General features: G+C 35.4%; 1 protein-coding gene across 2 annotated transcripts in view; it reads right to left on the bottom strand.

Moving 5' to 3' along the window:
- Nucleotides 1–15,060: 15,060 nt before the first annotated feature.
- tnr (tenascin R (restrictin, janusin)) overlaps nt 15,061–25,168 on the bottom strand; it is a 476,387-nt gene continuing 466,279 nt past the window's right edge. For both annotated transcript variants that reach the window (XM_051933130.1, XM_051933127.1), the window contains one exon: nt 15,061–24,972. In XM_051933130.1, coding sequence (XP_051789090.1) covers nt 24,853–24,972 — 120 coding nt within the window. In that variant the 3' untranslated portion in view covers nt 15,061–24,852. The remainder of the gene's footprint in view (nt 24,973–25,168) is intronic.

Raw genomic sequence — 25,168 nt, forward strand, 5'->3', positions numbered from 1 at the left:
AAACAAGACACAAAAAGATGACCCATAGGAAATAAGTCAAAATCAATAAGCAGAAGTTATAAAACTTATAAAAAAAAAAAAGAAAGAAATGATCTCATGCTCATAAGCCTTCTCAGCTCATTTACATAGGCAGAGGGGAGGGTTCAGGAGCAGTGAGATCAGGGTGGCCCTGCCTCCTGGGGCTTCACCCACAAACAAGAAGGAGCAGCAGAACATTTAAGGAGGCCAGAAAGTAATTGCACAAACAAAAACAAAACCAAGAAAAATAATAACTCAAAATTAGCAAAAGCAAAACAACAATAAACCACACAGCATGCATAACTATGAACAAATAAATAAAAGTAAAATATTTACTTTTCTGTCAGTCCATTTGCTGAACTTGTTTATTCTAATTCAGGTTGCTGTTAAGGCAGAGCCTATCTGAGCAACACTAAGTGCAAGAGATGAATAAACCTTGGATAGTGAACCACCAACTTATATACTGTATCTTTGGCATGTGGAAGCAAATTGAAATTCAATGAGGAACAACTCACATACACGCACAGAAATAATTTAGCATTGCAGTGTGTGTCCAGTGTCCTATAGAGGATGTGCAAACTCAACAAAGACAGTGAAAAGCATGTGGGATAATTTCAATTTGCCATTAGGAAAGCTGCAAATAAATGGACACAAGAAGAAGAATCCAGCCCCACATAGACAGGCAAGCAACTGGCCGCAACATCTCTGAAGCACTAAAGCAGCTTCACGAACTACTGCACTATCCATAAGAAAATCAACAATATAGAAATAACTGTATTTCTTTAAATATGGGAGCATATCCATGTTCAAAATTGATTTAACAAAGAAATGGATTCAGTTTGGCTGAATTTTTAAGTATCACATTGTACAACTTGCCCATCTGCCGGTCTTAATCCCTAGGGCAGTGGAGTCTTCTAGCCATTCCATTTGTACTTTGTATAGCACCAAATATTATTTCAAGTAGAATGAAAAGTAAAATGCATCATCACAGCTTTCACCTAAGCTTGTAAGTACTGTACACAGTACTTAGGTGTTCTTTAAAAACAGATCAAATACAGTATAGATAGATAGATAGATAGATAGATAGATAGATAGATAGATAGATAGATAGATAGATAGATAGATAGATAGATAGATAGATAGATACTTTATTAATACCAAGGGGAAATTCACATACTCCAGCAGCAGCATACTGATACAAAAACAATATTACCAAATTAATGAGTAATAAAAATACAGGTATAACAGACAATAACTTTGCATAATGTTAACGTTTACCTCCCTGGGTGGAAAATATTTAACATGTGTTAATCCACTGAAATGTAAATTAATTTATTCAGCAAATTATTATTATTTTACTTTAAAGTAGTTGACCTTAAGTAGTTCCTTAGATAGAATTACCTTCTAATTAATGCCAGAGCAAATATTCACAGTTATTACTCCTATGCCAAACCCAGTTGATCCTACTGATTATAATTAAGATGCCTTAAGAATCAGATAGACATTCTCATATTGTATATAAATGAACAGAATAAGTACAGTTTGTATAACACATATCATTAAAAAACTACAAACAGATTCCAATGAGCAGAACTCCACAAATCTCTTTAGTAGTGCCATTATAAGGGGTTCAAAAACAACATGACTTAAATGATGGACTTGATGGACTTGGGAGGGTATGTATGTTTCTGCTTATTTTTTTTAACATAAAGGTGAAGTAATTTTGTAATAAATATGTAAGTGTTGTGCCCAATCTTCCAGCTTCACTATAAACCCAAGGATGATTATTATGTCTTTATGCATTTTTATTTACTTATTGATGTTTTCTGTTGGTGCTATTCACCCTTATTGTATTTCTAAATAAAGATATTTTAAAAACTGCTGAAATGTCAGGTTTCAACCCTGTCCTATGATTAGGCCCACACCCTTGCCAATGTATGTGCTGTATAAAATGTGATGCTTTAAAAGGAAAACAACAAGATGAAGTTATATCTAATGTACATTACCATAGATCTGAGCAAAGGATGTAAGTGCGGCTACATTTTGCCTGTCAGCAGAAGAGTGACTTTTATCCTCCCGAGTCTTTATCTTATTCTTTAATGAAACATCTCTTGGTTTTCTTTGATCTTCTGTGTCTTGATCTTGGTCTGATTACACATTACTAAAAAGAAAGAAAACATGCACATGCCTTTCAGGGAGATCAGTTTCGGAATTATAGTACATCTCTGTGTCTCAGAAAGAAAATCAAGATGACGATGATAATGTGAACAATAGACCTCACAGGCTGAGATAGGTCACCAGGCAGAAGATCTTGATCTGGAGAGAAAGAACAGATCTTGGCTGAATATGCAATTGAATTACCTATAAAATTTGCAGATGATTCAATATTCATTCAAAATTCAGAGATAATGACCTTGGCAAGGACTGCTCCTGGGTTGTGCCTGCTGGTTCACATGTTCAGTAAGATTCCTTTTGCTTTCATTCTGTAGAGTTTCTTCTACCAAAAGAGCTTTTCCACTTTTCTTGTTCATTCTCAATCTTATTGGTTCAGTCAGCAACAAGACAAATCATAGGTTTTTGAGTTTAGTTTTCATAGCTTTCTGTCTGCTATCATTACTCCATCTTACTCAGTGCTTTATGGTGGTTTTCAATACACACTGCTAACTCCTCATGACCTTTAAGCTCAACTAGCAGTTCAGTATGAGAAGACATCCACACATGTACAGTTCATTTATCAGTCTGATGGTAGCATATGCCATTATGGGGTGGGAGTAAAAGGTAACCAACACATGGAATGATTGAGTCCAAACAGGAGAGATCCAAGAAGAAGACAGTGTTGGTAAAGAGGAAACATTAAGAGGAGTCCTGGGCAACCAGCACAGGTAAGCCAGAAATTTATGACCTGTACAGATCCATGCTGTATTCCCCAGGGTACATCTGGGCAGATGATCCAGCAGGAAAGCTCCACCTTAGAAGAGTGAGGCCATAGAATGCATACAAGAAGTATACAACCTCGTGGGCCAACGGTTTCCAGCATACAGCCACTATCAGGATGGATGGGACCGCGTTGTCTGCTGAAGAGTGAGCTCATGTTGCTCATACTCTCCCCGTATATTAACAAGTAGACAAACAGATTTAAGTGGGCACAGACTGTATTGAAATGTACAGACCTTTTAAATGAATACTCATCTGAGAGATTACCTAAGAGATAGCACTAAAAGGTCTAGAGGAGTCTCAAGCAGAGACAGACCTACATTTTTCGGGCCCCTTCGCAACCAGCAATAAGGTCTGGGTAATCACTGGTATCTTCTTCAGTGGGGTTGTTCCACAACAGATCACAAGAAATTTTTCTTTTAATACTTAAATAATCTTTCAATTTTATTTTGAACTATTATTTTGTATTGAATTACACTATATTATTAATATTGTTACTTTTCGAAAACCCCTTCTCATACAGTAGACATCAAAAATATTTAAGTAAAGTTGCTTCTGGAGCCCCTGTGGGATTTGGAGCTTAAGCTTCATTAGTTTCATAGTAGATCTGCCCCTGGGCTCAAAAGTGTACGGGCACCAGAGGAAACTACAGGGAGCTGTCCTACTGTCCTTCTAGCAAAGGTAGAAACCTGACCTCATGAAATGGCAAGAAGTGACCCCAAGTATGGCTTGGAAACTAATTCTGCCAATTTGTGGGGCTAGTGGACAACATGATACACAGTGGTCAAAAATAATGTAGGCAGTCCCATAGGGGCTTCAACTTTGCTTTTTTGCTTTTAAGTAGAACTTTGTGTACACCCTGTGTTCATGACTTCCTTGTGGTTTATACTGTATTTATTAAAATACACAGTTTCTTACACTTTTGGCCTCCATGGTGTTATTTTGGGTCTGGATGGTTTCTCCCAAATTCCCTCTCCTGTCCCAAAATGTAGGGTTAAAGGAAAAAAAAAATAATTAGTAAGTTTCTTTAAAGTGTTTATGTCTTGGGCATAAATATAATGGTACCTGGGAACAAAAGTTTATAGTGCAGTAAATTTTGGTGTATGACACCATATTCCTCAATTTGACACCTTCTTTGCAAAGGTCAACAATTTGATGGTAGCTGAATTGATAATACTGTGACTTCCAGGCCAGTTCCACAGGCAGAATACTGTACCAGTAAGGGCAAAAATGATTCCTTTTGGTTTACTATTATGTTTTACCAAATTAACTTTGAAATTGTTGTACAGTTTGCCAACTGCTTATGTGGTGAGGCCTTAAACCAAAAGTGTTCTAGCCCAGATATTAGGATTAAATTAACCAAATTCCTGTGTTTGTCATGCTTGAAATTGTCAGCAGATGCAACTGTCATTTCTGTCCATCTGTAAGTGTAATTGACTTCAATGAATAATGCAGCACGAAGCTCAACTGATTAAAGTCAACAACTCCGACTAATTCAATCCAAAGGAACCGTCAACTGAATTATGTCATGAAAGCAGACTGCCTCTCTGAGGAAGATGTCACAAAGTCGTACAAGGACAAAAAATAAAGGATTTAAAGTACACTGCACTTTTACCAACTATGTGCATAATAAGAAAGATTCAATCTATAAACATTAAAAAGAAATTAGACAAGAGAATCTTACTGTTTTCTTTATACCATTTAAATGTCCCTTTCTGTTCTGTTAATAGTACAATAAATACCAAATCAACCCTAAAGCACAGCAGGATGATTCTTTATAATATACAACCATCTATTTAGTTCAAACATTTAAAATTGTACTCTTGCACGCCAAAATGAAAAGACATTTGATCCTTGACTGATGCAATTAGAAGTTATTTCCTGTGGATGGAGGCAGCATTTCAGTTTAAATGGCACAGTTTATTGTTTGGGACAAGAAGTAAGATATGCACATTATTTACATCGTGCACATATTTGACTAGTATGCCTCAAGCAAAACACTTCCACAAAATGACTTTTAATGCTGTATGATTATTGGTATTTATCACAATTGTGACTAAGTGCCTCCTCGCTCTATCTGTGAAGCTGGGTTTAAGTCTGCAACCTTCTATCTTCCAGTCCAATTCATGACTATCTTGTTTACGCTGCTCACTTACTATCACAAACCAAATTGAGCAGTGCTTATTTATGCTTGGTCTGTTGTTCTAATGTCTAAGCTACTAATTGTGCATAATAGAAAGAAAGGACAAAAGACTAAAACAACTGTAACAATTACAGGCGGTCTACGAGGTTGGAAAAAACATCCCTTTATCTTTTCTCATTATCTGATTATCAAGGCACATTTAATAATTACGTAGAGAATACACTTTTATTCTTGCATAACATCTATGTAATGAGAAAACTAACATTTGTCTACTTATTTTTGAGTAAATGAAACTAAATTGTAAATTTGCTCTCAGACAGTCTCATCACTAACACTATGTGTTACAAAATAATTTGAAAAGATAAAATTCAAACATCTCATTTCTTGAAGCTTTCAAAATGTAATGATCAATTAAGTCTAAAAGCATCGAACACAAATTACAATTTAGCAATGCAACATGACAAGGTTAGTTAGTGAGTATGTAATATTAAAGCCAGGCACTGCTACTTTAAAGGTGGATATTTCACCTGCAGTTTATACAAATACCATATTTATGTGTCAAGCTTTCTAAATCAGATGAAATAAAACAGAAATTGCTTCTTTGCTGATGGCTTGTGCAGTAATTCTGTGTGCAAAGGAGATGTAATCCATAGCAGGCTGCTTACACTTTTACAGAGTCATTATTATCACATATACAAAATATGGTGCAATTCTTATTTACATTTACCGCTAAATGTTGGTTGGAAACCAGGTGTGCATTTAATAATCATATCTTTTTACATTAAAGTGGGTGATTTTTGGGATTATTGAAAACTTGAGAGAAATGTCAGCCTGACTAAATCTTACACCATCTAAACCTCAGCCTTGTGATCTTATATCCTACCTGTAGTTAGCTACTACCTGAAATCCCTGTATGTGAGTCTCAAGAAAAGACATTTATATCAGAGTCAAAATCTACTTTCTACTATTGGATCAAATACCATTATTTCCTTATTTTATCATATTAAAACACTAAATATAAAACCTCTCTATGTACATCATTGCAGTTTAAAATATTGCTTGCTGAACATTCATAACAAACATAATTCTAAAATACAGCTATTCTGGTTAAAGACATTACAAAATCAGTACAAGTTTAGATGTTTGTTTGCCTTCTCAAACACACCTTTTTTCATACTCTCAGTCACATGTTAGTGCCTTTCAAAAGAAAATATTAAGAGTATAAAGAAGCTCACTGTGATTTACCAATAGCACACATAACTTACTGAATTGTAGAGCACCGAGGAAAACCTGTTGTGAACGTGCACAAAAGTCTCAAAAAAATACTCAAAATGCTCACTGGGGGGGGTCATCAAATCATGGCTAGTAAAGAAAGGGTAAATGTAGATTCTTTAGAAATAAAAGATTTTTTATCACAAAAATGTACTGAAAATAGTGACGCTCCAAAGAACACAAAAGGCACAGCAGGGAAAGCCTGAAAAGTCAAAGACAATCAAAGACAGACAATTCTCAATACACAAAATCAAAATATGAAGTCAGAAACAGCACATAAGGCCAGAAATACAGTAAATTCAGGAAAGCATAGAATAGTTGCAATAGAAAGTCACAAACGCATTCAATGAACCGCAAAGGACTGTGGATTTTCTTCATCCTTTATAGTGCTCAAGGCAGTCCTTTCATGGTGAAGGGCAGGTGTCCCAGACCTCTTGAGAAAACACCTACACGACACATGGAACATAGCAGAACAAGCATAAACAGATAAATATTAAACAATACACAAAACTAATATGTAACACAGCATAATGTAAAGAATTAACACAAGTAACACTATTACCATAAGCAAAAGAAGCACAAATGGATAAAAAGGACATAAAGATGTAGGTTAAAATATAACAAAAATAACTGATAACTAACAGATTTACTACACTGCATGGAATGAAAGTGTGTAAAATTATAAAAATTTACTCTATCAGGCCTGTTCGAAATATTATTACAAAACAAATAGGTAAAAACAGAAGCAAATCTTGCATACTATTTAGAACAAATAAGACTTGTAAAATTTCTCCCAACTTTAACAGCACTGATTTTCTATAGTTTTTAATGATGAGCTAAACAGTATAAGTGTACATAGTAGATTGAAAAATCAAGTTCAGAATTCAGTACTGTACAGTTGAAAGGTCTTGTGCACACCATGTTAGAAATTTTAACTTAAAAATAGAACTATAAATCGTACTTTGCATTTCTAGAATGAAACCAACCATGTGTCCTTTGGGCCCAACCCCAACTAAGTTAATGGAAAACATTGTGCTTAAGATATTTTAAACATAGTCAAACCTTTAATGAATAAGTCATATTTAGACAGAATATGTTCATTTGCAAATTTATAATGTTTATTAAATAACCTCCACACTTTATTCTCACCTAAAATACTTCAACCTATTTAAATGTCCAGTCCAGTTCAATGGCAACAGCATAGCAATAGCCTAGCCTTATGCTATCAATAACATTCCAATATCTGTGAATAGAGGAAATGCAAGTTTATTGCAGTATTAAGTTTAAGTATAGTTTGATCAAAATGTTTTCAGTATGTAGAGAAATGTAACAATAGCATTCAGTCATTGCACCTTGAGCCCTTTTGCATTATATGATTCCATTTAATTTAATGCCTAAATATTTGTGTCTCCTTACAGAACCTGAAAATATTTCTGTTATTGTGTCCTCAGAAATTTTATAAATTCTACTAGTTCGCAGAAGTTTTAAAGTCATTAACACGATGCTGTCAATTTTTAGGTGGTAGCTTTGAAACTAGTCTTTCATTTCATACTATTATTTCTGGATTATCTAATGTTTGTGTTTTTGCATATAAGGAAATATAATAATAATAACAATAATAATAATTCATTACATTTATGTAGCGCTTTTCTCAGTATAAGGAAGTTAATTCTGTATTTCCTGCACTAGGGCGGCACGGTGGCACAGTGGTAGCGCTGCTGCCTCGCAGTAAGGAGACCTGGGTTTGCTACCCAGGTCCTACCTGCATGGAGTTTGCATGTTCTCCCCGTGCCTGCGTGGGTTTCCTCCCTCAGTCCAAAGACATGCAGGTTAGGTGCATTGGTGATTCTAAATTGTCCCTAGAGTGTGCTTGGTCTGTGTGCATGTCCTGCGGTCAGCTGGCATCCTGCCTGGGTTTGTTCCTGCCTTGCGCCCTGTGCTGGCTGGGATTGACTCCAGCAGACCCCCGTGACTCTGTGGTAGGATACAGCGGGTTAGATAATGGATGGATGGATTTCCTGCACTATATTGGATGCAGAAAACAATGCTTTGTTCACAGACTGTCTCTGAGCTTAGGATCTATTTCAAAATACAGAAGTGTACAAAGTTTTAAATAGGTTTAGCCTTTATACAGAACTATTTAATTTGTACATTCCAAAGCATACTTTATGGTTAGAAGATGAAAGACTTCTAACAACTCCAAAAATAAATAAATCTAAAATAGGAGGTAAACTCCTTAACCATAGTACACCCAAACTGCGGAATGGTCCACCTATTAGTGTTAGTGATACTCAGAATTTAAACCATGGTGAAGACTCATTTCTTCATTGTGGAATCTTTTTGTTAAAGAAGCTGATATGGTGGCTCATATGACATGTATGTTTGTTAGCTATTTCTCCAAAAAAAAGGAGTCAATTCATTGTGAGCTCTTTCTAAGCACATAATTTGATAAATGAGGATTCTCCATATAGATCATGGGACAAAGACAAAGCAGCAATGGTGAAAGGTAGGAACCAGCCCTAAATGTCCATCCAGCTTAGTTAAACTTGGATGATTATATTACAAGAAAGCTGATAGAGTATATGAGCTGTTAACAGAGCTTGTGTGAACAAGTTTGATTTTTTCCCTTGTGATACACTGGCATCTCATCCTCTGATGATTTCTGATCTGTGCTCATTACATTGTCATTTAGTGTCCAAATATGAAAAAAAGTGGTTAAGAATGGATGGATGGGTTTAACTATAAATCATACAAGTTAAATAAATTCAGCATTTTATCATATATAACAAAAGATGCACCATTTAATGAATGCTTGCTTAAGAATTCATGTTCACTCTACTGAGTTCAGAATCATTTTTACAGTTTGGTGAGCCTTGAGGAAAATAAAAGTTTGTGCTCTGTTAACTTCTGTATTTCAATCCATTCTTTTAATGCTTAATGTGTGAACTCAAATAAAATAATTCATAAGATGTCTTACACTGCATTTAATTATTTCTTTTACTGTTTGGCATTCATTATGCTAAAATGTGCATCTCATAGCATCTAAAGCAAAATTTGCAAGAGTTAAAATTTAGATCAGTAAGCATTTTCCATAATTTCATGACTTTGGTGACCTTTACTGTACTGCTGAGCAAGTTATTCTTTTACTGTTCTGCTAGCTCTGAGTTTCACATTCTTGTGAAACACTCGTTTTCAAAGACATACTTAAACTTTCAGGTAAGATGCAATAGTGAACACATCATAAATAATTTATCAGAATGATAAAATATAAATCAGTTCTTTTGTTGCAATACATTTGAAGTTAGCTGTTAAAGCACATAATTTCCTAGAACACGTATACAATGTGAACACCTATAGTTAGCATTCTGCATATCGACAAGAAATTCAAAGACCAAAGTTAAAAACAATTCATGGTACTGATGTCTTCCATCCTGGAGACAATTTTCTTTTATGCTCTGATATTCACAGTGAATACTGACAATACTTAAATGAATTTCCAAAGCAATGAGTTCACATGATGCTCAAGAGTGGTGGCTGTTTAAAGTTTGAGCTTCCTCACATTGCATCGCCTGAGCCTCCCTTTAGACTGTTAATTACCACGACTGTTACTAATGCTACTTCCCTTGCCATTTGAGGCAATGTCATCTTCAGGAAGCAGAACCCATTCAGCTCCTTTAATTCTGTCTAAAAAAACACAGTGCTCTGACATGGAGAATTCTGATAGAGACAACAGGATGGCACAAGGACCTTGGGGAGAGAGAGTCTGTATCAGAAGGGGTGGAGCCACCCCAAACCTAACCGTAACTGTGAGAAACCATGCAGAGGTTATTTATGTGGATTTGTGTGAGGGAGTACGAGAAAGAAAGAGAGGTGATCAAACTTTTAAAGAGCAGAACTTACAAACCTACTCTTCTGCTTCAAGTTGTTGGCTGCAGTATATGGTCTCAAGGGTCTCCTGAAGGATCCTGGCATGGACCACCTGAATGAGTTGGGGAAAGTGGGTGCAGAAGGTATAGCATCTGATCATAAGTGAACTGTGAATGTGCAGGCTCAGAAGGTGGTAGGAGAAGATCATTGGAGCTACATGGATGGGGCTGTGGAAGACTGAAACATCAGCACTGACATTAGAGTGGCCAAGGAAGAAGATGGCCTCTAGGTATTTCATGCAAGGAGCCAGGGAGAGACATTGCATTCACCAATGTTTTAGACCAGGGGCTCGCACATTTATAGGAAACTAAACAAACCTTCTTTAATATTGAAGGATTCAAGAAGGATTGTACAAAAACAAAGGTAGGCACAAAACCACAAAGCTAAAAAGAAACAAATCCAAAGGTCACAAATTAAAAACAGTGCCTTAAGCCGAAAGCAAGGGTCAAAACCTGGAATCCAAGCTCAGAATAAATGCACAAACTAAAAAAGAGGTATGAGCCTTATTCTAAAACCTCCATATTAAAGGCTACATCATTAGGTGGCCCTGTCTCTACATAAAGCGGACCAATACATACACTGACATTATAAAATACAGAAAGAACACAACCAAAACATAACCAATAATACAAAATGCAGTAATATTCAAAAAGGTTAAATAAAAAATAAATCATAATTGATTCAGAGCTAAGAGGAGAGGAAGAGAAGCCCAGAGGAAGTATATTTAACTTAGAGTTGATGGAAAAGATATTTGTAACATCATGCCAGGAGCATCATAGTTAATAGACAAACTGAATTAACTTTTTTACAGGGATTATTTCTGAATCCAGACGCTAAACTTACTGTATATTAATTCATCTGAAATAACTGGGCACATTTTTACTTTACTACATATTATTAATCGTCTTCCTTTCAAAATTGAATTGTGTTACTTAAAATGGAGACAAAAGCATTGCAATACGGCAGTCAGTGCTTTATCAAACTATGGACTCTTTTAGTTAGAATTAAAATAAGTTCAGGCATCTTTGAGTATTCTTTAGAAAACAAAGTTGGTTGAAGGTCAATATAATTAAGCACTGCCTTTAAAAACTTCTTCATTTCGCTGGGTGATCACCAAACACTTATAAAGCTGGAAAGTCTGTTATAATTATGGTATGAGTTGTGACTACTGCCTATCACTGCAGTAGAGGAACTGGAAAAGAGTAGTAAGAAGTCAACTTAAGAGAAAATGAGGTCTGTAAAATTGTGATAAAAATTGATTAGGAATTGCACTGACCAGCTAAATATTAAATGTTTTTGTTATTCACTATGTTCATTAAACATCAGTGAAATTGCTTTATAGATTCTTTTTTGAGATCTATGACTTCTGCTCTTTAACATGAGCAATTCATACTGTGAGGTGAGTGCCGATGAGTGTGTTTCTGCATTGGGTTGAATTAATGCTCTTCTGGATCATGTTCAAAAAATGCTAGTTCTCAGTGAAGGAGGTATTAAATTTGAAGTATTATTAGGCTACTGACCTTTTATCAAGGTGTCTAACAGGATTTGAGATACAATTGGTTACATTTCTTTTGTTTTTCCAATTGGAGTAGCACTATGTGAAGTGACATGCTTATGGCCACACATTGTCAGTAGCTGGATTTGAATCCATAGCCTCAGAGTCCAAAGCCTCACTACACCAAACTGCCTGCCTAGAATGATCAAAAATGAACCGCTATTTCATTCATTCAGAATATGAAGGAAGCACTTCAAGATAGAGAAGCTTTTATGTGTGGCACCTCTGCACGATAACAACCTTTTTCCACTCTCTCAAACGTATGCAGTTTTTAATGTTTGGAAAACATTCTGGAATAAAACACTGTATATCTATATATAGAAAATGTCTTCAAATCATATGAACAATTACACTCCAAATGTAACTTTCTAGCAACACATCTCTTTCACTACCTCCAAATTAGAAAGTTTGCTAAACAAAACTTGACTAATTTTCCTCACTTCCAATCCACCTCTATTCCGGAAAAAGATATTGATGAGTCTTGAGGACTCAGACAGCACTTCTGTAATATAGTATATTAAAACATTTTAAAGTCCCTCCCTTTCAAAGATTCCAGAGTACATTGGGGAAAGGATCTATCACTCAACATCTCAGAAAAGGAGTGGAAGGCAGAATTCACTCGAGCTCCATATGTGCAAAGCACACAATTATTCACCTTAAAATGATCTATCAAGCACATTTATCTAGTTTAAAACTGTCCAAAATGTTTCCAGGGCATGATCCAACCTGTGAACATTGCAATCGAGCTCCAGCCTCATCGGGCCACATGTTCTGGACCAGCACCAAATTAACATCATTTTGGATGAAAATCTTTAAACGCCTTTCAGACAGCCTCAGTGTCACAATCTCTCCTAACACATTAACAGATGTGCTAGGTGTTCTACCAGATGGGTTTAGAATGGAGAAGGACAAACAAACTGTAATTGCCTTTACTTCAATATTAGCACGTAGACTTGCTCAAGTGGAAGAATCCTAGCCCACATCTTTTAAGTCAGTGGGTAACTGATGTTATATACTATTTGAAATTAGAGAATCTGTCCAAAACGTTTTTGAAACCTGGCAGGATCTAATTAATAACATTTTAGAATAAGCATTTTAAATTGAGGAAGTGGATTCTCTTCCCCTTTCTATCTTATTTTGTTTTATTTATGTATTTATTTATTTATTTTTCCTACTATTAAAGTTTTACTCTGTTGGCCTAGCTGTCTTTCTCATGGGGAGTTGTTGATTTGACTTGAACTTAGTTTTGTCAAGTTTGACTTGCTTGTATGAAATTGAGGGCAAAGACTTAAAAAAAATTCTACTTCACAAAATATTACGGTTTAATGTTGGGACAAAGTTTAAAGTCTGAGTAATGGTTATTGCCCACACTTTCCTGTTTATGGAGGAAGTTGTAAGATAGCTGAAAGCCGCAGGATGCTCTGACATCTAGTTGTGAACTTGTCCCTGTTACAGTGTCTGCTAATTTTAGTACAATACCCTTCATGAAAGTGTAACTGGATACATGTTACATTTTGTATTAGTTAAATTTTTTTCTGTGACTCTTCAGCAACAGGTTAATAGGACTATTTTGTACCAAAAGAATCTAATGAATAGTCTGTTGACAGTCAAAATTGTAATAGGAAGTGACTTCATCCAAAAATGCAGCATGTAACTCTGGCGTGTGCACATTTACCTTGAATAGCTGTACATGATTCAGTTATTGAACTATGCATGATTATTATTATTATTATCAACTATATAGTCATAGGAGGTATGTAACAAAAAAAAATCACACTCATTCCAGAGTTGCAGTAAACAGAGAAAAATGTGGACACATAATGAAAGCAGACAAATGTTCATTTTATTTGCCACACCCTAAGACTCGGAAAGAATTCTGCTGGGACTGCAAGAGTATACTAAGTCTGGTGAAACAAATCTTTTTCCTCAAAAGAATGCTCACTAAAGACTCCATTTATTTGTGAACTGAGTGACAGCACTTAGTGCCAAACAGGATTCTTCATTTCTTTCATGTCTGTATTTTCCCCAGCCACACAAATGCTGTGGTTTTTCTAATCTGGCCATATGTGCTTTTTTTTGTTGTTTTATTTTGTTTTTTGTCAGACACTCAAGTTCTTGGGGTCTGATGATGAAGACTTTTCTTCTCTTTGTACATTGGCAAACAGAAGAGTGTAATGTAGCATTTGCCATACTGCATGATGTGAGAGGAGGACACAGTGTCATATTGAGATGAAAAGCGCAGCATCACTAATACCAGTGCTCTGCTCTTGTGGGTACCATCGCAAATAAAGCACGGTTTATACAAGCAGCCTAGCAAGGGTGCTTAAAGGGAACCACTGCAATCTGAAGAATACTTAATAGATGATGACTCAGGCGCCGCAGAGAGTGGCAGCCTTTTCAGCATGCGAATTTCCCCTTGGGATTAATAAAGTATCTATCTATCTATCTATCTATCTATCTATCTATCTATCTATCTATCTATCTATCTATCTATCTATCTATCTATCTATCTATCTATCTATCTATCTATCTATCTATCTATCTAGCCAAATAGGCAAAAAGAATCAATAGAGGCTATCCTGTGCCTGGCCCCCCAGCACCTGTGCCATAATATTAAGTAAGTCTCAAATATAGGATATTTTTTTCCTCACATTTTTTTAAGGCCACAGTTAGCGTAAATATGTTAATTATCAATGACTGTGCCACAAAGTGACACAGTGGTGGTGTTGCTTCCTCATAATAGCTTTCCATAAGGGTTCACATGGTTTTGATCCAGTTTCCTCCCATCATCCAAAGACATACCAGTTAGAAGAATGGGTGATTCTAAATTGACCTGTGTGTGTGTCTTCACCCTAAGATGGGTAGGCACCAAGTCTTTACCTGTTGCTAGCTGGAAGAGGCTCAGACTTACTGAAGTTTAAAATCTGTTAATCTAAGTGAGGTTTACTACCTATTGTAATTTTATATTACAAATTTATAAGATTTGGCATGGGATGTGATGTAAATATGTATCAAACCAGTTGAGACTCTAAAAACAATTATCATGAATGGTTCTTGTGGCTCACCCCAGCCTTGCTTGCTCCACAGTATGGCTTAGTCTCAGTTTTTGACTGATGAAGGTGATATGTCCACCAAATCCATCATCACAGTCCTTCCTTCATACAAAACAATGAGGAATGTTTATGGAAACAGCAACCAACAAAAGACAAAGTGGTTGATCAATTCTCATATTTTATTAATGAGTAGAAAATGTATTAAAAAAAGGGCCTATACACATGTTTAGAATAATTAAAGCTAAAAACACACACATCCAGTAGGTAACTATATAGTTCAGCTTTTTGCAGAAACAAGACAATGCATGTGTGATGTCGCCCCCATGGTTTGTGCCATTTTTCCCAGTATTTATACAGTTAGCACCAGTCCAGCATGCAATGTTAGATCCATAAAAAAACAATAGTAAGCTATAGAGTAAAGCTATGCATTTACATCAATGTTAATTTCATTTGGAGCGGTTAGAAATGTCATCATTTTTTTAAATAAATATATGTTGAAAGCTTTATAGGACATAAAATAAAATGGGAATTCAATTATATGCCCTTTTTGTAGGTGAAATTAGTTTTAAACACTTTAGGATTTCAATTAGGGGAGAAGTTAGAAAAATGAAAGCAGTGATATTTTATTTGATGTCCTTCATAATGGCCTCTACTACAAAGCAAATTACATGAAATGAAATAAAATTTCTATGTATGCATAAAATCAAATAAAAAAATCACTGAATTGATTATGGCCAATTGAATTAAGTTATTCTGCATGGCTCACTGAAGTGTGTGAACATCACCTGATCATAAACCATGTCTTATTAATTCACCCATTATGTCTGAAACAATTAACATGATCCACAAAATTCAATAACTAATAACTTCATCGCATGGTTGCACAAAACACATTACATTTTAAATATTTGATACAATCATGAATTGAAGATATACATTAATGTAATACAGAAGAACATTTCAGAGATCATTTAAATATACATTGGCCTTCTTTTGGTATGTGAACATAAAAAGGTAAAATTGAGTTTCAAAAACTGAAAACGTGGAATAGAAGCAGTTATTAATTACAATTTTTCTCCTTGCATTGCTTGGATTTTTGAAGCTTTCAACATGTTTTAGAATGGTGTGTTTAGTTCAGACATGCTGTACCTCTGCTCTATAGCTTCATCTTAACTGACAGCTTAGCTTCTGCTTAGAAAGGTTTGTTTTCAAAAGACTTCCGCAAAGCATTGTGGATCTGGAGACAAGCCATATCCATGAAAAACAAAATATCTAAAGTTATGTCTTGTAGCAGCTTAACTTTTAAGCAATTATCATTTTTTGGAATGTGTTTAATTGCAAAAGTGAAAACAACACAAATCTTTGTCAACAAAAAAGCAATAAAAAGTCTAATATCTTATGAATGTGAAAATAGTTATGTTCTGCGGCACTTAAATTGGAAGATCAGCTTTCTTCAAAATATTCTATAAGATCAAATAAATTCCATTAGGGTCACAGCTACACATAAGATAAAACTTTACTCTGTAAACTGCATAAAGAAAATCCATTTTTGGCCATAGTAATAATAGTAAAGGTTAAAAGTCTGACTTCATTCACATTTCTTAGAATGTGAAGATTTGAAGTGATCATTCTGAAATTTCCTGGTTGATGCTCAGGAATGCTTTCTTTTGTGTTTTTATTTATATAAACATATTCATCCATTTTCTGAAAACATTTTCCAAAACACAGTCATGGTGACCTGAACCTATGCTGGCAGAACTGCACACAACGGGAGAGCTGGCAGCCCATTACTAGACACTCTCATCCGTCCTGCAGCACACACTCACTCACTCATACCAGATTACTGCAGACTCAACAGTAAATTTACATCTTTGGGATGTGGAAGGAGAACAGAGTAACAGGAAATATCCTACATGGATACAGAACATGACAATGCCACATGGATGGTGTCTGAGCCAGGAGCCAAGCCTGAGGCCCAGGAGACGTGAGGTAGGCTACTTGACTTAGTCAGTGCTTGCTTAGCCAGTGATGATTAACAAGTGTTTCATTTTCTTAGCTATCATTCCCATATACATTTAATTTATAGATAACTTATATAGGTCTCTGATCAGAATTTTAATGGTGTTGTTACAGTTTTGTGTAATATTGAGATTTAAAACCTATAAATTAAATGCAATAAACAAAATAGAAATGGTACAATGAACAATAAGCAATTAGCTTAATCTTAGCTTGTTGGAGGTTTTTCTTTGCTCTGCATCAGGCTAAGATCAGGGGTGTAGGCTTTAGGAACTCGCCCAGAGACAGTTCACTAACAACTGATGACAACATTGTGGTAAAAAAGAAAAATCTGTATATATTCTCTTTTCCGCTCCATTGTCATGCTTGTATGTTAGTCATTTTTGTTCTCATAAATATGTACTTGAAGTCTTTGGTCTTTCCTGCAATGAATTCCAAAATCTTGAGAAGTTGGGTTGGGCTCAAATCAGAGTTGCATATACATGGTATAAATATGAAGTTGGAATAAAATGTTTATGTAGGTTGTATTACTTAGGAAGAAAAAACCCTTTTCAGGTCAGTATTTAGTCTGTGACCTTCCCCAGGATGAGTTGTTGGGCTCATTTGGGTGAAGATCAAGAGTGTGGGACTGCATAAGGAATATGCTGGAACACTGAACTGCTTTACATAGCCAAAATGTGTATAATTTGTGCAAATGGGTGTAGTAAACACGAAATGAAGTTCCTCTGAATACTCTGGCATTCTCCCACAACCTAAAATGTTTTGAGTGAAGAGTGAATCATCATCACGCTGTGATGAATGGGCGTCCTGTTGCGAGTTGGTTCACCATTCTGCCAGATTTCACACAGATAGGATTTTGTGCCCTAAACAGAACAGTTTAGGAAAATAACAAATTTAATTGCTCAGAGTACATGCAACTTTTGGATTTTTCCTAATTTTTTGCTAGCCCTCATATTTAGGTAAATCTGTGTACTGTTTGTCTCATGGAAGGCAAAGTACATCCATCTATTTATTCTGAATCTTCAAAAATGGTCTTTATTGCCACAAAATATTAAATGCACTTAATGCAACAAACTAACATGTGCATGGATATAATAATAGCCACAAGTAAACAAATCAAAGACATCCAATAAAATTATTTATTTGCCAACAAACATGATCAAGAAATGAAAATGACCATAAGTAAAAAAAAACACCTTTTGTCTGAATTAAAGGTTATTATTCTGAATTGCCTGCTCTGTAAATTACCTTCCAAGTTTCTCACACATACTCTGTTTAATTCCTGGAAAATTATTTCACAATATTGTTCGAATATTTGACAGTATGTTATTTTTTAATGAATATTAGTATTTGAAAATAAATGATATCTGCAGACTTTTTAACTGTTTTATTTTAGAGACTATTGGAGTTTTTCAGATTTTTTCTGGAGCTGACACTTTTTAAAAATAACCTTTGAGCAGTATGATCCTTCAAAGAGTGGTATAAAACATAGCAGTATGCCAGTGTGCATGGATAATAATTTATGCAGCCTTGATTTACTTACCAGAGATTAATTAATATTTAAAACGGAATACACACAGAGGAGTTCAGGTTGCTTCTATAGAAATTTCATGTCTTTTCGTGCCTTTCAATCCACAATGCTTTGCCAATAAAAACAGAGAAAACAAGGGGAAGCAGACAGCTTTCTTAGTCAAGGACAGAATCATTTAATATTAAAATTATTTTACAGCACATTTTTTACTTTATAAATAAAAATGTTTAACTGATGCCAACAAAGTATTTGAATGTCAGTAATGAATGAGAGGTATACCATAATTTTAACCAGTGTTTTATTTTACATAGTATAAAAGACATGGAGAAGAAAAAACCCTTGTACTCCCTGATACAGATAGACTTGTAAACTTGTAGACAGCAGACACCTCTCAAAATGCCCACATTTTATGTCAGCTTAGAACAACTGAGCAATGGCTGATACAAATGAACAACACCACAAATGTTTGCTTGAAGTGAAGCCACTGTGATTGCTTTATGAAAGTGAAGAACATGTTATTTAAAGTAAATATTGCTTTTATAGGAATGATGGACCCTTGGTACCCTCAATAATTGGTTGGTAAATATTTGGCACATATTTTAGCGATGTCCAAAAAAATGACCTAGAATACAATAATGTTGATAACTAAACAATCTATAAAAGGTAACAGGATAATATTTACAAATATCTAGATGACTACAGTGCAAATGGAAATGGAAAATTGATGTACAGCATGTAAAATAAATAAAAATAATACTAAAGTAACAAACTACTATAAAATTGCACTCTTTTGTACTAACAGCTCTTAATTTGCAGCCAATATGTTCTTAATTGCATACTGTATCTATCTGTTCAACAATAAAAAAAAAGAGACATCAGAATAGAATTAATAATGGCAGCTCACAGAAAGGGCAGCCACAGTCTCATGAGTGTTCAAAGAAAACCTACCTAGGCTGACATGCACTTATTTTCAAATTTAATCACGGTGAGAGAAACATTGAAAAATGTTTTTTGTTTTTGTTCAGATTATTACACATTTATATAGTGATGGCTGTAGTTAAGATTTTTCATGCAGAGTGTTGTACATGGTGGCATTTAATTAATCTGTAACCGATGAGAACATTTCTGAAATTCAGCTAGTCTGGTAGACATTGTTTTGAAATAAAGTTCAGTGAGTTTTGAGAATGCATATGAACTTATATGTTATTATTTATATTTTACCTATAAAAATACTTTATAAGAATTATTGTCTATATCAGGTTAGTTGGAGCCTGTCATGGAAGCAACATTAAACAGGGCACTATCACATAGTGTCACGCTTACTCATACCAGAACAATTTAGTGTCTCGAATTAACTTTACAGCAGGTCATTAGGATGGGGAAGGAACCCCACAGTAAATAAATATATGGAAGAAATATGTAAAGTACACCCAGAATGCACACTTACAGGAACTCAAACTTGGATTCAGAAATTGCTGGCCATATTCAGTCTAGCCTGATATTGGGACGAATTCAGTGAAAGCCCAGATCGACATTGGAGGAACATAAAAATTATTATTATTATATTAAATAACTAGGGGGTTCCCCCTGCTCGCTTTGCTCGCCAACCCCCCCATCCTGCACTACGCACCAGCCACTTCACGTCTCTGCTGCTCACATTGTGAAGAGGGGGGCTGAATGCACCCCAAGCAGACGCGGTCGCTCCTCCGAAAACCCCTCTTAAACGGTGATACAATGGGAAACAAATACAGGTTTTTTTGTCTCCTCTTTGCTCGATCAGCTGCTGGATTGCTGCTGCTGCCGTTCCACGTGATCTGCATCTCGCACAGCATTTTGAACATTTAAAAGCCTGTACAGCAGCTGTTCTACTCTATTTCTGGCCCCGGTTGTGGTTAAATCCCTTGGCACAAAGTTTCGTCTTGCAGGACATGAGTTCTTGATATTTTTTAGTTTATAATTTAAAAAACAGAATAAGAATCTGAAAATCTAACAACATCACATTAAAGTTCGATCAATTCTGAAAAGAATGATACCAAACATATATATGTAGGTTTTAAAATAAGCCCGATTTAATGCGTGACAAAAAAGTCACATAAAATCGTTGCACTTTTAGACTTAGGATTTTATATATAGAGAATAGATATAAGTGTGCATCACATTATGTTACTGACCAGGAATTTCATTATTTACGACTTTAAGACAGAAGCAGTTAATCTTCATGAAACAAATGATAAAGACAAGCCACCTTATGCCAGTAAGGTGTAAGAAGACTTCTTAAAACCTTAGAGATACAGTACATGTGTACTGTACCGTGCAGTTTTTGAAAGAGCCGTTAGACTTTGCGCTGATAATGGTTCGGATCACCCAACACATTTCCAGGCTTACTTTTTATAGATGTCATATAATGAATGCTTTGATTACTTTGTGAGCAATTTTGGCGATCTGGTCCCTTTTGCATGCTTGATGTGCACCGTCCCACTGCCCCAAAATAAGTTTCTGTTCCCTTCCACTTGCCCTCAAGCAGCAGCTGCTCTTGGGTGTGTGTCCCTTCATACTTTTCACATCCTGGAAATTTTGCTTATGTGTAATGTCGCAGAACATTACCACAACTGCATAGACTTTAGCAGGTGTACAAACAGAAGGTGATAAGCATGCCACCAGCAGACAAATGTTTGCTCTCTGTAACTCCAACATTTGTCACACATTTTGTTAAAGGTCAGCAGTAAATATCTCCACAAATGAGTATATGAAAAGTGAAAAGTAAATTGATTATTTTATACTATACTGTTGTCCATCAGGAAATGCCAGTAACACTTTTTAAAAATTTAAATTGCAGTACTACTAATAGCATCTGAGGAAATAATAAATGCCATGAAATTTGTTGGATTTACTATAATTACTAGTTAAGCATTATTTTAGGTGGATCATCTGTAGCTAAATATAAATAAGAATTCCCCATACTCAAACTGTAATATATATTTTTTAAACTGATGAAATGTGATGCTGAAATAAGAAAATAAAGAAGTAAAAGCTTGTCATCTAAAACTCTACAGCAGTTAAGCACGGGATTTTAATTTGGCCACTTTTTTTCAAACACATCAGACTAAAACTCTAAAAGTTCAGTTTGAAAATTTGGATAGACGAGCCAAAATTCTGAAGGCGCAAATTATGCTGGCACTCAGTTTCAGTCTAGTACTTCAGGTCTGGATTTTAGCACCCCTTAAATTAAGACATGGACCTTTGATACAAACAGTCCAAAGTTAAAAACAAAGCAATAGAAAATCAGGAGTCCTGCTTAAGACATGAAAACAGATGAAGTGATGCACTGCATTATGTGTTTTAGCATCCAGCTAGGACACAATTTATCATAACATTAGTCAAATAAAAGCATCTTGGCCTAAAATCGTTTTTTATAAATATCACCATGACCAATAAGACATCTGATGGCAAAATGATTGAATGAGGGCTTTGTTATTTTTAAACATTCCTGTCAGTTCTAAGAAGGAATAAAAAAGATCAGTGGAACACTGCTAATTTTAAATAGTTGATATTCACTCTGGCATTTTGTTCTGCTTACTTAATTTCTGAGTCTTTGGTTTAGTGCCACTGGTCACCAGTCTTGCTAAAAATGAACATATGTCAATTAATAAATAAAAACTGGGAACAAACTGTAACATTTTACCAAGGGAAGTGTGTATAATGTACCTGCTATAAAACAGTTATCAGAGGTAACATTAGTTAAATATACATTAAAAACTATCTAGGGTGGTACAATTTGGTAGTACTCATGGACCAAATGTCCTGAGCTGTGCTCAGATGTAGTTCTTGTGAAGTTTGCATGTTCTTGCCATGTCTGTGTGGGTTTTCCTTTAGGTACTCCAGTATACTTCCCACATTCCCAAAAACATACAGGCTAGGTTAACTGCAAATTCTAAACTGGTCTCAGTCCCTGTGTGGAGGTGTACTTGAATGGGCCATGAGACGGACTGCATTCTGACTTTTGCCTAACTACCCATCCCCTGAACTGGATTAACTGGGTTTGCATATGTTATGTTTTTATTTATTTAACATTTGTCACCTCAATCATGTCTCTAGGATGTTTTAAGAAACCTGGGTATGTAAAGAAGGTGGACACTTCACACAGACAGAGTCTAGACTGGGTGGTTTCATCGCTAACTAAAAGTATAATATAATGGATATTTCCAACAGATAAGATGTTTATTTAAAAATTGCAAAATTATTCTCATGTGGACTTAATGACATGTTAAGAAAGTCAGATATACAAAATTCAGGTGTACAGCTCAGAGGTGAGGAGTTATTCATTTCCACTGATGCATGAAAAATACCTTTACAACACCTAGAATATGGTTGCCATCGCTAAAGTAATGCCTTTTATTTATATTTTTTGATTTACAAGTGGAAGCTTATGGTGACACTAATATTAAAAGAGAATTTTGGATTTTCACGGTTTTAAAATGAAATATAGAAATAAGCATTATTAGGGTGATCCTTATATACAATAGTAGTACTTGCAGACCTTTAAGAGAAAAGTTCCCAACACAGTTACTTTCCTCCATCTGTAAATCCTGCTTCACTAGTCTTGCTTAAAGGAGCACAGAAGAATACTGATCTAATACATATTTTCTTAAGATGTTATAGATAAGATGCATCATCAGACCAAGGGGATGTCAATGTGTGGCCAGTTCTTTGTAAGAAGTGTAGCGCATTCTCTTTGTTAAAGTGAATGCCATAACAGATAGACTGGCTTAGAGGCCTTTTTGGAAGGACAACATGAATGGAAGTGTAACCTAGCCAGGATGGTTTTTAATTCTTTTCCTAGTTGAGGTGAACAGATAATGAATGGACTGGGGAAGACCTTATATCAAGAACAATTCAGCCCCCAGTAGAAGAGGTGGACATGGTCCTCTGACTTGGTCCCATTTTGGACACCCACAGCGTTGCCTGGGACTTGTAGTTTGGACCCTGTCAGGGTCTTTGGGTGCCACCAGAGGGTGCTGTGAAAAGAGAACCTCCCTGTTTTGTGCAGCTTTCATATGGCCCAGAAGTGCTTTTGTCATGCAAACCTGTGGCATTAAAAGTAGTCCTGGGTCCAACATAAAAGGAGGTGTCTCACCTCACTCTATGAGTCAGAGTCAGAAGGAAGAGGATGACACTCGCTAAAGAGGAGTAGAAGGAGATGGATAAAGCATCTTAGCTGTATTGTATTGTGCTAAATTGACATAACAAACCTCTTAAGGTACTGTAACCTGGGAATGTGTCTGTGGCAGCTCTTATGGTGTTTGGGGCTTTGAGATACCCCCTAGTGATTGCATTAGCTTATTGGCCATCACCCACAGTTACCTTTGCTGCTGCCAGTTATTTTTAGGCTGAAAAAGAGGAGAGTGAGATAGTCACATAATATGACAAGCCTACCTAATTTCATTTTATCTCATATAGAACTGCACAGCGCCAAATACCAACCCAGGTCTTGGAGACTTTGCCTGGGATGGAACCCCAGCCCATTACTGAATCTGCTTATTTATAAAAAAAAAAACAAAAAAAAACATGCAGAATCCTCTTGCATATATTTTATATTCTTATCATACAAAATCCTAAAGCTTACTGCATTATTCACTTCTGATGCAAGCCAATTTTAAATCATTTCTAATTTTAAGTAAGGGAGACAAATCATTGACTAAACTATGTCCAGAATATTATAACTAAATGCTTATGGAAATGCTTACACAAATAATGCAGAGGGAATTCTACTAAAATAAATATTTTAAAGAAGAAAAAAAGTAAATGCAATTTATAAATATTAAAATTGATGAAAGTGAATGTAGCCTACCTAGTTGCCATAAAAAAAAAACAGCGTACGATATTGCTTCTGAAGGTTAAAGTAACAATTGAGAAACATGTGACATGGTGGCGAGGTAAGTACAACAGGTATTACCGAGTAGCCATTAGGTTGAAGCTGTGAAATGGTAAAAGTACAGCAGAAGGATGACCATGGAACTGTTAACGTGAAATAACCTCGTCACAAATCAAATAAATTCCATTCTCAACTAAAAATGTGATTGGAGTTAGGAAATCTGATAGTTACAAAATCAAGATACAGTACCTGTTTTAAAAAACAATAGTTATCAGCTAAAAGCATATGTGCTATGCTTCTTACAAACTCTATGCCAGTAAGTAGACACCGAATAAGCTAAAAGGAGAAAAAGAAAGCAAAGAAAAAAAACACCTTCCCTCTAAATCCTCATGTTGTTAAAGCCTTAGTTCATTTCCCTTTTTATACTTCTATCCTTTTCTGCAAAACCATGCTGTAAATTCACTTCTTAATCAACAGATCTTTATCCTTTTCACTCCTTTAAAAATAGAAACAGCTAGTTGTATTCTGAAATTATAGCCTTGTGGATCTTCGCTTTTTCTCACTAATGTTTCGATAGTTGAATGGCCGCATCTTCATCTCTATGAAGGGAATAGAGAATTCATGTCCTTTCCAGTGATACCAGTTTATCCCCTGTAAGACAATAATGAGTTTACGTTAGAAAGAACTTTGACAGGCTTAAGGTCTAAATTAGAATACATGAGCACAGAGAAAAAGAGTTTCATTACAATGAAAAGGTTAAAAGAAAAAAAGCTTATCCCTAATGATTAAAGAAAAGGTTACATTTAATTTAAACTGTCAGCACTTACACCAAAATTAAGCAATAGTT

This window comes from Erpetoichthys calabaricus, chromosome 10, assembly GCF_900747795.2.
Source record: "Erpetoichthys calabaricus chromosome 10, fErpCal1.3, whole genome shotgun sequence".
Taxonomy (NCBI): domain Eukaryota; kingdom Metazoa; phylum Chordata; class Cladistia; order Polypteriformes; family Polypteridae; genus Erpetoichthys; species Erpetoichthys calabaricus.